Here is a 12,713-nt window from a genome sequence, read left to right on the forward strand (position 1 = left end):
GCCAGCAGAATTGTGACTTAATACTTCTCATTGGTTAAACACAGTTTCTAGTGCCAGAATTAATGGAAAAAACATGACACATACTGGGATTTAAACAGGCTCATTGCGTTAACTAAACGTGGGGACCTTTGTTCTGACTGGTACCATTTCCCATTTTTCTTTATGAAGATTAAAAAAAAAAAATCATACTTTTTTTGTAGTGACCACCTACATCTTGTACAATCTGACACACTTAAATTTTGTTCATTTTAAGTGTTAAGATCAAATTAGATTAAAAAAATTCACAGTGAAGGATTGCAAACTCAGAAATTAACATAAAAACAGAGGAGCAAAAGGATGATCAGAATGAAACAAATCACTATTTTTAGGTTCCTGATGCAAGCTCTCAATGATGAAATTTTACCTGCATTCTGCATCCAAGGTAATTTCTTTGAGTAGGCAGGAAAAAACCACCTATGACTTGCACTGGCATTAAAACAAACATTGTTTTAATGTAAATTAGGACCTTGTCTTGACTGTACATTGAGTTTATATTGATGATGCACACAAGCTGCCCACATAAGGATAAATTCTTAATGTAGTTAGCAGTCTTGCTTTGACAACTAGACAGGAAAGATGATAAAACCTCTAAAATAACCCCCAACAATAAGATACAGCCATTTAGCAGATACTTGAACAGGTCTGAAGCATTACTGCTGCAACCTGTCTATCACTATTACTATGCCAAAATTACACATCAGAGAAAAGCTGCATAAAGCCCAAAATAATCCTTTCCTATGTCTTTGTGTGTACTGAACCTTTCAGTAACTTTATTTTTCACAGAATAAAATAATTTTCTAAAATGTTCCAGTCAAATACCAGGCAAAATTATGTAGGCCAACCAGAAAGAGAAACTACTACAAATTGTTGGCTAGTTTTCTTATCAGTAAGACACAGAAGGAGATCATCTACCAGACCCAGCAGACAAAATTTTCTAGATTTTAAAATTATGTCAATATTGAAGAACTTATGCCATTCTTAGAGTCATTTTAAGAGACATCTTGCTATATATTGACAACTGTGATGGAGTCCTTTATTTCTGTGAATATAGTGCAGATTTTCAACTTACTGTCATATTTAAAGGTAATGTTGAGTAGTCCATTGTTCTTTGTGACTGATGACAGCCCCTGTAGAGAAAAAACAAAGATAGGAAAGTCTGAGTGTAGTGTTTGCATGAAGGCATGAAATTGTGGTTGATGCAGTATGATCTGCCCCCTAGATGGGAATCATCAAAGTTTATTTCTGGAAGAGAATTAAGTGATAGTCTCAACTTCCACCACCTAGGTGAACTGTGTATGTACAAAAAACATACCTTTAATCAAGGTTTAATGACAAATCAAATTGGGCTCTCCAGGGCAAGCAAGGTGCAAGAGAAGAGAAGAGAATGTCAGCCCAAGAGCTGTTTACCACTCCACAGCCATGAAAAAGAGTATCACAAGTTGCAAGAGAGTGACACTGCAGAAACCCATCATGCTGCCTCAGACACCCTTTTCTTTTACCAAATGCTATCAAAGCAGAACTGCAAACTAAAGACCAACCAGAGAACTGCTCTGCCAGGGAGAAGTCCAAGTTGATGAGTCTACTGTCTCTTCTCTACTTACAGCAAAGAACTTTGGCCCTCCAAACCTTCCAATACCTTCCCCTTCAGAAAGTACTGAAATTGTTCTGAAACACAAACTGTAGCATCACCCTCACAAGACACAAAGCTGAAAACTGGAATACTGATTCTTATGATACAGTATCATTCCCTGAAAGGCAAAATAAATCATATTTAAAATTAGTTTTAAAAATATACCACCCATTTATACAGAATTGTATCTGGCTTCACTGCTACAGTGCAAACAACAGAAATCATCAGTATAAAAGGGCTGCAGCAGTAATTAGATGTTGTCAGGATCATGTCCAAGCATTCACCACGTGTCTCTCCACATTCAGACTGAGGTTATGCTCAAAGAAAAACAAGGGAAGTGTTGTCAAGTTTAAAAAAAACCCCAAAAACTAAAACACTTCCTAAAGGATGAAAGCAATTCAGACTTTGATAGTATTGTTAGAAGTTAAATTTGTAATCTCACTTTCTTCTTAGGTGGCTTTTAATTGCTTAAATTTGATTTAGTTTGGCATTGAACCAGCTGTTATACAAAAAGCTTCCTGAAACAGGAAGGAGTCTTTCTTTTCAGTTGTAACTTTAATATTAATACCTGTTTTAGTCTGACTCACTGTTTCTCTAATCTTTATTAAATGTCATTTAACTTACCGCAAAACAAAGACATGATTTATTTGATTAAAAAATCACAAAAAAGTAACTACTGACATTTTATAAAGGGAGATTAACCATCAAATCAATTGATACTTGTCTTACTTTTGTCTAGAGCTGAAGTTTTGAGAGACACAAATTTTACCAAACTCCACAGGAAATTAGCACATATATTTTAATTCATTAGACAGGATTTTTATATGCTATATTGAAATAAAAAGGCAACATTTCTCCTTTAATTGAATTTCTACTGGTTTTATGGTGACATAACAAAATATGAAACAGTATAAGCATAAATAAATATACCACAATCATTGATAATTTAGATGCAAAGGCAGACATAACGTAAGCCAAACTCTACTAAACTTATGAAGCACATAGGACATATTAGTGGCAAAAACTTTCTCCCAAGTGTAGAAAAGGTAAAAAAAGGCTGCAGTAATTAGTGAGAGAATTAGGGTCACCCCAAAGCATTGAACTAAATAATTGTTATATTAGTTTTAACCTAAAACATGTAAGCTACTCACATAATTTCATCATGCTCAACTGGAGTATTCACCCCTCAATTACTTAGTGCTGTGAGTTTAAAAATATATTCTGCCAGGAAGCATTCCCTTGGTTTTGAATTAAAGTAATTGTGCTATTTAGATGGCTTATAGCTAGGAAAACTTGTTTAGAGCATCTTACTTCAAAACTATAAATACTAATGTGATGGCCTCGGGGCTCTGAATTCTTAGCTTATTGTCCCTGCCATGGCAGGGGGTTGGAAATAGTTGATCTTCAAGGTTCCTTCCAACCCAAACCATTCTGTGATTCTATCATTAATTAAGCAACGAACATTTGTTGAATTTAGATTTGTTTAAGTTAATTTTTTCTGAACTTTACTAGAAAGCAAGTCTTTGTGTCCTGGAGCTTTGCCTACAAAATCCCTGTGGTCTACCTACTTCTATGCATGTGGACTGAGAAGAAATACATAGGAAAGAAAACAGCCAAAACATCTTTTCAGAAGAACTCTAAACCACTGATCTTTTAACAGATAATCAAAGTTGAAATGCACAGATATTAAATTACAAACAACCTTATTTGTCAAAAAGCTGGGGGAGCAGAGGAGGCTTTAGCCACATTAAATCTTACATTATGTGAGCTCAAAGCACAGAACCCCACAGAAAACATGATAAGCTAAAATCTACATCCTGTATCTATATAGGGCAAGCAATCCAGGCAGAATTTCCATCACACATCACATACCTCTAATCACAGAGATCAATGTTGGATCTGTTCCTCAATCCATATAAACAGCCTGAACAATGAAGGTTAAGATCCCCAGATACCCAAAGTCAGCACAGTTCTAACTAAGACCAATACACATCATCTCCTGAAGAATGAATGGTTCATTTGCATGTTCAAAGCATGTACAGGCATTTCATTTCAACATCCATCTTTCAACATGAAAGAGCACAAGTATTAATAAAAGACAAAGACTATGATATGAAATTAACCTCTATTCCTGTTTGTTTATATTTTTCTAATACCCAACCCTCATTTATAGTAATAGCTCAGTAATGAAATGCACTTATGACAACTCTTTCACCCATTACTAGGCCAGAGAGGAGCAAAGTCAGGATTACATATCCAGAAATAAAGCTAAAATGAAATTTGTAACCACAGGAACTAATTGTGCCTCCAAGAGAAGTTAAATTTAACTAATGTCTGCCACCAGAGGCACAAATTAAATACAACTGAATGAAAAGAAAATTGTTTGATTTTATTGAACTTTTCCCTCTTTTTAACCTAGAACATACAGTGTTTGGTATTTGAAAGAAACATCTATTTTTCATATCTGGCATTTCCTGCCAGAGATAGCACTGGTGATAGAAATGTTTGGGTGATTTCAGAATAGTTCTATAACTAATCTTTATTACAAACAATATTGAAATATACTCCAACATTCTTCTGTTGAGCAAACACTCTTTCATTCAAGAAAGCAAATTGATGTGTGTGACTAGGTACTGTCAGGAGGCCACTTGAACATAAATACTGGGAAACAGAGAGAGATGCTAACACTAATTACAGCAATCTGCTAAAGGACGTAGGAAATCACTACCCCTCAAGCACAGCCTTGTGCAGCAGACCAAAACAGTAATCATGATTCATCTTTCATATGTTGTTCATCAATGCACATGTGGTCCTGATTTCAGTCTCCCATGAGGCAAACTGAAGGGACAATTGTTTTTGAACTTTAGCATCAAGATGAATAATCAATGTTTATCATACTCAGTGCTCAGTAAAACGAGAGCTTTATATTTGACATCTGCTCTTCTTGTTTTAAAGCTTTATTGATGCTTTCGACCAAGTAAAAATAATTTCTGTTTCTAGAAGTCATCAGTAAAATGATGAATTGTCTGTATTATTTAGATGCCTGCATTTTGAATTGTTTTCAAGAGAATATAACAAAATACATAATCCATGTTGAAGTTTGCTATATAAGTTGTGTGTATTCCATTGACTACAGAATGAATTCTAAGCCCTGGGTGGATGGGTTTGTACTGTTACTTATAAACTTGGCACAACTGACAAATGCAATCATGAATTTTCCTCAGATTTACCTCCTTTTATGTATATATATTCCTATATATATATATTTATATAGATATATATATATATATATTCCTGCACTGCATGCACAAATTATGGGAACAGCATTTTAAAAAACATTTCAGTGACACTGAAGAAATAAGTTTTAATTTAAGTGAATTAAAGTGAATTAATGGAGCAACAGACTTCTTGGTGCCTATTTCATATTATAAAGAGGAACCTAGACTCTTCTAAATAGGTTGGTTGTAATTCCTTTTACTAAGTTGGCATCTTTTGTGTTTGTTCTTATGTAAACATAGTACACAAGAAGCTCACAGATTTTGGCTGGTTCTTTGTTGGTTGCTATTTAATGTTTCACTGCTGGTTCTCCCCTACCACATCCTTGTCAACAACAGCCTGCCATGTACAAAGATTCCAGTTTTTCTTCCATGTTGCTTGTGAAAATTCAGTGTTTGATCTCCTGGTGCTAGCACATTACTTGTTCACAACTGTCCCTCAGGCTGTCTGGTAGATCAGTCAGGCTCTTCCTCTGATCTGGAAGAACCCTTCTTTCACGTCAACATTCTTTAAGCTTTGATTTTCTCAGCACAGCTCAGCCTTCCAGCAAGTGGATGCCAGGTGACCAGAGGCAGGCACAATACACATCCCTTTGTTCTAAAACTGTCAGGTATGTTGACATTTAGCATATTCATTCTCCATCTCCCAGAACACAGCTTTTTACCTCAATTTGAGCCCTATGACTTGGAAACACATTATGAAGCATCCATACTAGCCTTTTTTAAAAAATGTGCTAACTGGTTTAACCAACAGTCAAAACCTTCTAAGAAGTAAGAAATTCAAAACCAGGACTGTATAGAAGCCCCAGAGTGAGATATTAAATCATATAATATCCTACTGCAAAGTGAGCTATAATGAGGTATAATGAAAGAATTTTAAGTAAGAATCTGTGAGATAAACTTACTTGGAAGAACATAAAATACTTATCTTCCTAAACCAAACACAAGGAATTCATACTCCCCTTGAATTGTCCTGATCTTTTGTGATCACTAAATCTCAATGACATTATCCATGGTTTTATGCTTGACTTCCTACATTTTGTAATTACATTTTGTCTGAATCCTTCTGCCTCTTCAACTAGATATGGTCTCCTCAACATCATCCTGTCAAGAAAAAATATTTAATTGAACAGCTGCTGGCTTAAATCCCACCAGGGAAGGAGGTGGTCCTGAAAGGTATTCATGGATACTAATTTCATGGGATCTTTGAGGATTTTTGAGGTGAAACATGCTCGCTGAAGAGCATGAGCCACAGCATATCCCATCTGAACAAAAGGAAACAGAAAACCTACCAAACCAAACCAGTAAAAAATGCCTTTTCATTATGCCCCTTTCTTGCCTGGTTTAGCTTCTATTTTAAAAAGGCAGTGTGGAAGGTTATCTTACAAGAGTCTGTGTGACAGAGACGTGAGAAACTACTCTAAGGAGAAACACTACAAGAAGTATTGACAGCACCACTCTGCAGATGCAGCACGGCTCCGTGCAGCTGTTCACTGAAATTATGTGAACTGGTTTCTTTAAGGAACAGGAAGTTATTAGGGGCACAACTTAACAACAAAGGAAGCGAGTTTAATCCCTACTGTTCACCACCTACCATGAAAATCTTAAATCTCCAAGTCAAGCTCCAGAATTTAATGAAGCAAAGCATGGCACAGAATGGGCAGTATCAGCTCTGATTTCTCTCATGCAATTTGAAAGCTTGCCTAAGAAATTTTCTATTGTTTGCACTAACACAGTTTATTTTTTCCAACATTCTTGTGCAAATAATGTTTGGTAAATTAAAAGCCGTCTAAAACAAACAAAAAGCCCCCAGAAATTAACAGAATAAATATTTTTAAACACAGCCCATTTTCCACAAACAATACTGAAATATGCTGGTCTAAAGATATTTGGACAAAAGCCATAAATCTGTAGCCAAAGCAGTGTTCTCTTAACTGTGGGACAGGACTCCTGGCAGGAGAATTCCAAGAAAAGACGAGGTGTTTGGGAAGGGGGAGAAAAAGCAATGCCAAGACAGGTGCAGTGATTATGACTGGGAAGGAAGGGGGCTGCAAATGGTGAAGTTGCTTTTAGAGAGACCCAAGACAAATTAGTTTGAGAAACACAGACTTGTGCTCTAAACAACAAATAGAATATCATATCTAAAATAACGGAGAAGAAATAAATGAAACCTGAAGTGGATGTTTACTGCCTAAAACACTGCACAGCATACTGTCAAACCAACAAGCTGACTTTTTCCCCCAAAGGGTATCTTTCCTCTTCTGGTACTAAGTTATCCACAACCTCAGTAAAGCCACAGGGTTCCTCACACTTACTGGAATGATTGCATGAGCACTGAATTTTAGCTTAAGCCCAAGCAGTTCTAAACTAATCTGTCCATGAAACAATTAAACAATCTATTTGCATTTATTTTATTGACAGTGCACTTACTGTGCACACAGAGCCATAAGCTGAGAGGTGCAGTCTTTGTCTCCTAAAGATGTTCAAACGCAGTTAGAATACAAAAAATAAAGTTTCAAGAAGTGACCGAAGCATGATAGATCAATGGATATATGTTATTTCCAGTAATATGTATATCATGTATATGGATGTGTTCATTCACTCATTTTGCTTACCACATTAAGAAATTATGTAGCTTCAGAGGACAGAGCATCAGGGAAAAAAGAAAACAAAGAAAAATACTTCAGAGTTACAAATTGTATCTTTCAAGACTTTATGCACATAAAAGTTTGCTGCTTCTCCTAAATAAGTACTTCCAAGTGAGACAGATCCAAAAAGAAAGTCTTTGCCTTTAAAGCTGAGCAAAAGCAATGGCAACTGGAAAACTACTAAAGGAGCTTATTTCCAAAATCATAAATGGTTCCTTAACAATGTTTTGGTGCCAGATTCCTACCTTTCAATCTGGAAACTCCTAACAAAAGCTCTTCATTTGATTTCAGGTTTCATCCAAAGGAACAGAAAATCTGTAAAAGTAACTAACACTGACTTCATAGTTTCAGTTTTAAGCTTCAGCCAGAACACAATTCACAATTATGATTCATTCAGGGTGGGTTTTTTACTCTTCATTTCTCAATATAATGCCAAAATGCACACAAAAAAACTCCCTTGGGAAACCGTCACCATATATGGATGAACTGCTTTATTCATAAATGCTTGACCTACAGAAAATTATCATCTGAAATTGACTGCAATGTTGGACATTTTCATTGCAAACAACTTCAGAGCAAGCAGACTACAAATACTCTATTTGCAGTACAGGGTGAGTTTATCCAATTTGTAACTTATATTTGTAACTTCTGAAAATGATAAGAACAGCTGTTTGCAAAGAAATCTTTAAAGCAGATCAAATAAAGACTGGAATGTGAAAATTTTGACATAGCACATCTATTTTGTTTTGGTGTATTCAGACAATGTTTCCTCCCAGATACTTCTCCTGTATTATTTGAAAGTCACTGAAATTCTTTGAGAGATTACCCTCAGAAAATATGAAATACATGTTCTTAGAAAGTTTACATTAGCTCTTACATGAATGAAACATACAGGCATGAGTACAGAAAGTATTACATATTCATAAGAGACCATGACTGCAAAGGATTTTAATGTACATTGGTCTTGTAGGACCAACATATAAACACACCTAAGCCTTGGCTCAGGAGGATATGGTGGCTAGGTAATTTAGCAAAAACTGCACTGATTAAAGTGACACAGAACTCATAAAACTTTTAAAGTAGATAGGATTTGGGATTCTTCCATCATAATCCTTCCCTTTGAAATAACACGATTATTTTGGACATAAAAACCTATTCTTAGGGATTTAGAAACACACAATTGTTTAGAAACACACACTCATCCATGAGAATTTAAAACTAAATGCATTAGGAGCATGGTTCTAGTCCAGGAATAACCAATTATTTACTTGTCAAACCCCCATGTTCTGGTTTTAAAGAATCATTTACCATTTCACCAATAGTTTTTACTATTTCACATGAAACTTGTTTACACAGGAGATGAAGCAAAAAACCAACTTTCCTTAAAATAACACAAGCATCTCCTCCCAGAGCTCCCATCCTTGTGAACTACAGAACTTAAAAAGCCTTGGGCAATGAGAAGCCAGGGCTTGAAATGTGATAGGCATCTACTCAGTAGCAATGAAAAGGTGCCTTTGGCACTAAGGCCACAATCAGGAGGGACACAAGAAGTGCTGCATTTATTCCACACACAGCCATGCTATACAATCTGGTCATCAGAAGTGAGGGGCAGATTGCTACAGTTTCAGAACACACCAGCATGATGACTGTTCCAGATTTTTTTGCTGTGGATGAGCAGAAAAAAACAAGCCAGAAAAATGGAAGGGCCAAGGTGTCAAGCAAAATGACTAAAACTACTTTGAGGTTAGAAGTAAATGTTCTTGTACATCAACTGTGCTAATAAAATCAATTACCTTTCCCTACAAATCCTAGGAAGAAATCAAGTACTCCTCCCTTTCTTCCCCCACCTCAGTTAATGGACAATCTGCAGAAGCTGCTCCCTGCAGGCAGACTCCAGCCTCAATTGTGCTGCCTTCATCTGTGTTACAGATACAGCCTTTGCTTCCTCTGCTGCTTTGTTACACTTTGCTACTCCCACCTCCCCAAAATCTCTGCCAAGACAGATTCTTACTGCTGAACTATGCACTTTTAGGAAATAATTCCTTCTCAAAGCCTCTGTCTAGTCCAGGTCCACAGAGAAGATGAAAATTACTCCACAGCTTAAGCAGCAATACATTCAACAGAGAGGATTAGAAGGTCCAGTGCTTGCTGTGTACTGATGATCCACATGGCTGAACTTCAGAGACACAGGCAGATACATTTGGTGGCTGCAGATTTAAAGCTTTGGCTGCCAGGGTATTTATACACCCCTGGTTACCCTCTACAGAGTACAGCCATCATATCTGCAGCCAAAACAACTCCATTTGGAAGTGTCAGAAACATACACAGAGCTGCACAAACACTTCTTGCTCACCTGAAGGATACTTGGAAGAAAGAGTAATAAAATATTCCAACTATACCAGCCCATCTCTGCAGCAAACTGGAGCTGCCCCACTTAGAGACAAGTAGGAAAAGCTCCACCCAATATTCAACACCAGGAATTTGAACACAACAAAATAAAAAACCACAGTTTTCTGGGGAAACATTTGTGAGGAAGTTTCTGAGACCTGCCAACCTTGAATAAAGTTCACATCATGATTCAACCACTCCTTCACACTGAATAGTTTCTGCCATCAGGATTGTTGAGGCTTTTCAGAATGAAAAAAGGAGAAGAAAAGACAGACTACATTCCAGTTTTCCTATGTGCTCATCTATCTTCAGCATTTGGATTCAAAAAGCATTAAGAATTGCTAAATTTTACTGTTGGGAAAAAAAAATCAAGGAAATATATGCATTTTAAGTATATCTGTACTGGCAAATTCTTTAGGCATTCTGTGCTATCAAGTCCCATGCAGCGTTTAACTACTATAAAAGGGAATTTAGGTACAATGTTTAAAAGAGGGCTTTAAGGTTTGAAATGGTACTGAAACTCCAGACTGACTGCATTCAGTTTCCACTACTGAAAATCACACCCTATGGATAACCTACTTTATAATCCACGTGATCAAATCAAACACTTTAAGAGATCCTTTTTTCCTAAGTATTTCATGTTAAGTGCTTTGGAAAGTTGGCCAAAGTAAAAGTTACACATCCTATCTGTATGGTACATGGCCCATTCATAACTTCCCTTTTCATACTAATTAATACAGTACTTGACAAGAAATGTGATATCTGCTAAAACACTGACACAACCTGTACCACAACCTGCTTCAGCTTTAAATTACTTAATTGGTGCCATTTGCTCAACTACTATTTAAGCTCTTGCAAGATTTTAATTCTAAATATTTTCCTAGAACCTTGGAACACTTTTTGTTCTTGTATTATTGGTTAAAATTGAATTATCTGACTAAAAAGCAAAAAAACAAAACAAAACAGAAAAAAAACCACAAACCCATGGTAAAGAAAAACTGTATCTTGACAATATTTAATTTTTCAGCCAAATCAATTTTTTTAAGTTATATTTTTTAATATTCATTAACAATAATAATAATCAGATATCATACTGTAGGAAAAATTACATGAACTCTAAAGTCAAATGTCGGAGGTGCAAATGCAGGCTTAGCATATGGGTCTGCTCTGCCATGGCCTACTCTGACAAGATGCAGGAAAGGTACCAAGCCAATTTAACCTCAGGAAAAATACCCCTGCTGTGCTGCACTAAAGAAATACTTCTGGTTCCCACACAAACAGCACCAGTAAGATCCAGACTCATTCCACACTGTCCCTACAAGTCAGAGAAACCTGAAAGGAAGGTATCCTAAACTGTCATTTCACCCATCTCACTAAAATGATAAAAACAAAGAAATAAAAAGAAATCCTTTTGGAATCCTACATCAAGCACATGAGCTGTTCAAGTAAGCACAGCACACTAGAGACAGGTTTCAGTTCATGTCCTTCAATGATACTCACAGTAACTAACAGTTACTTTTCTTGTCTTCAAAAGGCAGAAGTGCTTTATTTTTACATACAGATTTAATTAAATATTTTTCAGACTATACCTCAAATAATAAAATTTTCCAAACCACCCAAATTTAAGTAGTAAATCTTCACCCTACTAAGGCTTGTTTCCTATTTTGTGTTCCTGCAAAGTTGAAAAAAAATCCACACATCTAAATAACCTACTTGATATAGGGTTGAGTATTTCAGGATGTTAATATATGATAAAGATGAAAATTTATTTTTTTTTATGCTGGTTTTCATGTTCCCTGCACAAATGTCCATTTAAAATGTAGTTATTTGAAATGCCTTAAATACTTCAAAACATAGAGCTCTTTTTAAGTACTACTTAACACATGAAAAACGTACCAAATTTTCAACCTGACTGCTTTAAGTTTCCATAAATAAAGTTACAGTCAGTCCATGGATCTCACACCTTTTAATACATTTGAAGAGGAGACAACCTAAAGAAATGCATTGAGCTGAAAGAACCCAACTAACACAGAGGAATTCACTCTTAAAAACCCAACCAATTACAAACACAAAGCTCTGAGACTCTGAAGCAGTTTGGCCATTGCACAGCAACTCCTCAAACTGCTGCTTACTTGGCACACAGAGGTACCTAAATACACATTTCTACTATTCCTTCTGCCTTGAAAAGAATCAAGGGATCAAAACTGAAATAAAGACAATACGTGACATTAATAAGCAGTATCTGCCCATAAAATACTATAAAGCAAAAAACATATTTGAAAAAGTTTATACTCTTCTTAAATATTTCTATTACATGGATATTCACAGTGATTTTCCTAAAATCAGACACTTTCACCCTAGACCATAGACTGAAGTGATTTGAAATGGAAATATTTCCTGTCCACTCACTGCCAGTTTCTGTTCCCAGAGTGATATAACAGATGACATCCAGTACAATATATTCTTTTATTAACCCTAAATTTGAGCCTGCTTTAGGGATTTGAAGTGTTCAGTTTCATGCTGAAAAAATGTAATGTTATCCACAGACCATCAGCATGTGTAACAAAACCAGAGCCACAGGTTATGCGACTTTGATCAAATTATGACAAAATTTCATCTGAATTTAAAAACTCTTGGAAAAGCACTTACACTAATTGTTTAACCTTTTATTTTTAAAGATCCATGCACATTAACTGATCTTTTTCTCCAGGAAGTAGTCACTTCTAAGAAATT

The 12,713-nt window shown here is 35.9% G+C and overlaps 1 protein-coding gene across 1 annotated transcript in view; it reads right to left on the reverse strand.

The window, feature by feature from the left end:
* The window catches only part of IL17RD (interleukin 17 receptor D), a 42,577-nt gene that overhangs the window by 18,494 nt on the left and 11,370 nt on the right, over positions 1 to 12,713 (reverse strand). The window contains exon 2 of the mRNA XM_015641418.2: positions 1,109 to 1,166. Coding sequence (XP_015496904.1) covers positions 1,109 to 1,166 — 58 coding nt within the window. The remainder of the gene's footprint in view (positions 1 to 1,108; positions 1,167 to 12,713) is intronic.

This window comes from Parus major, chromosome 12, assembly GCF_001522545.3.
Source record: "Parus major isolate Abel chromosome 12, Parus_major1.1, whole genome shotgun sequence".
Taxonomy (NCBI): Eukaryota; Metazoa; Chordata; class Aves; order Passeriformes; family Paridae; genus Parus; species Parus major.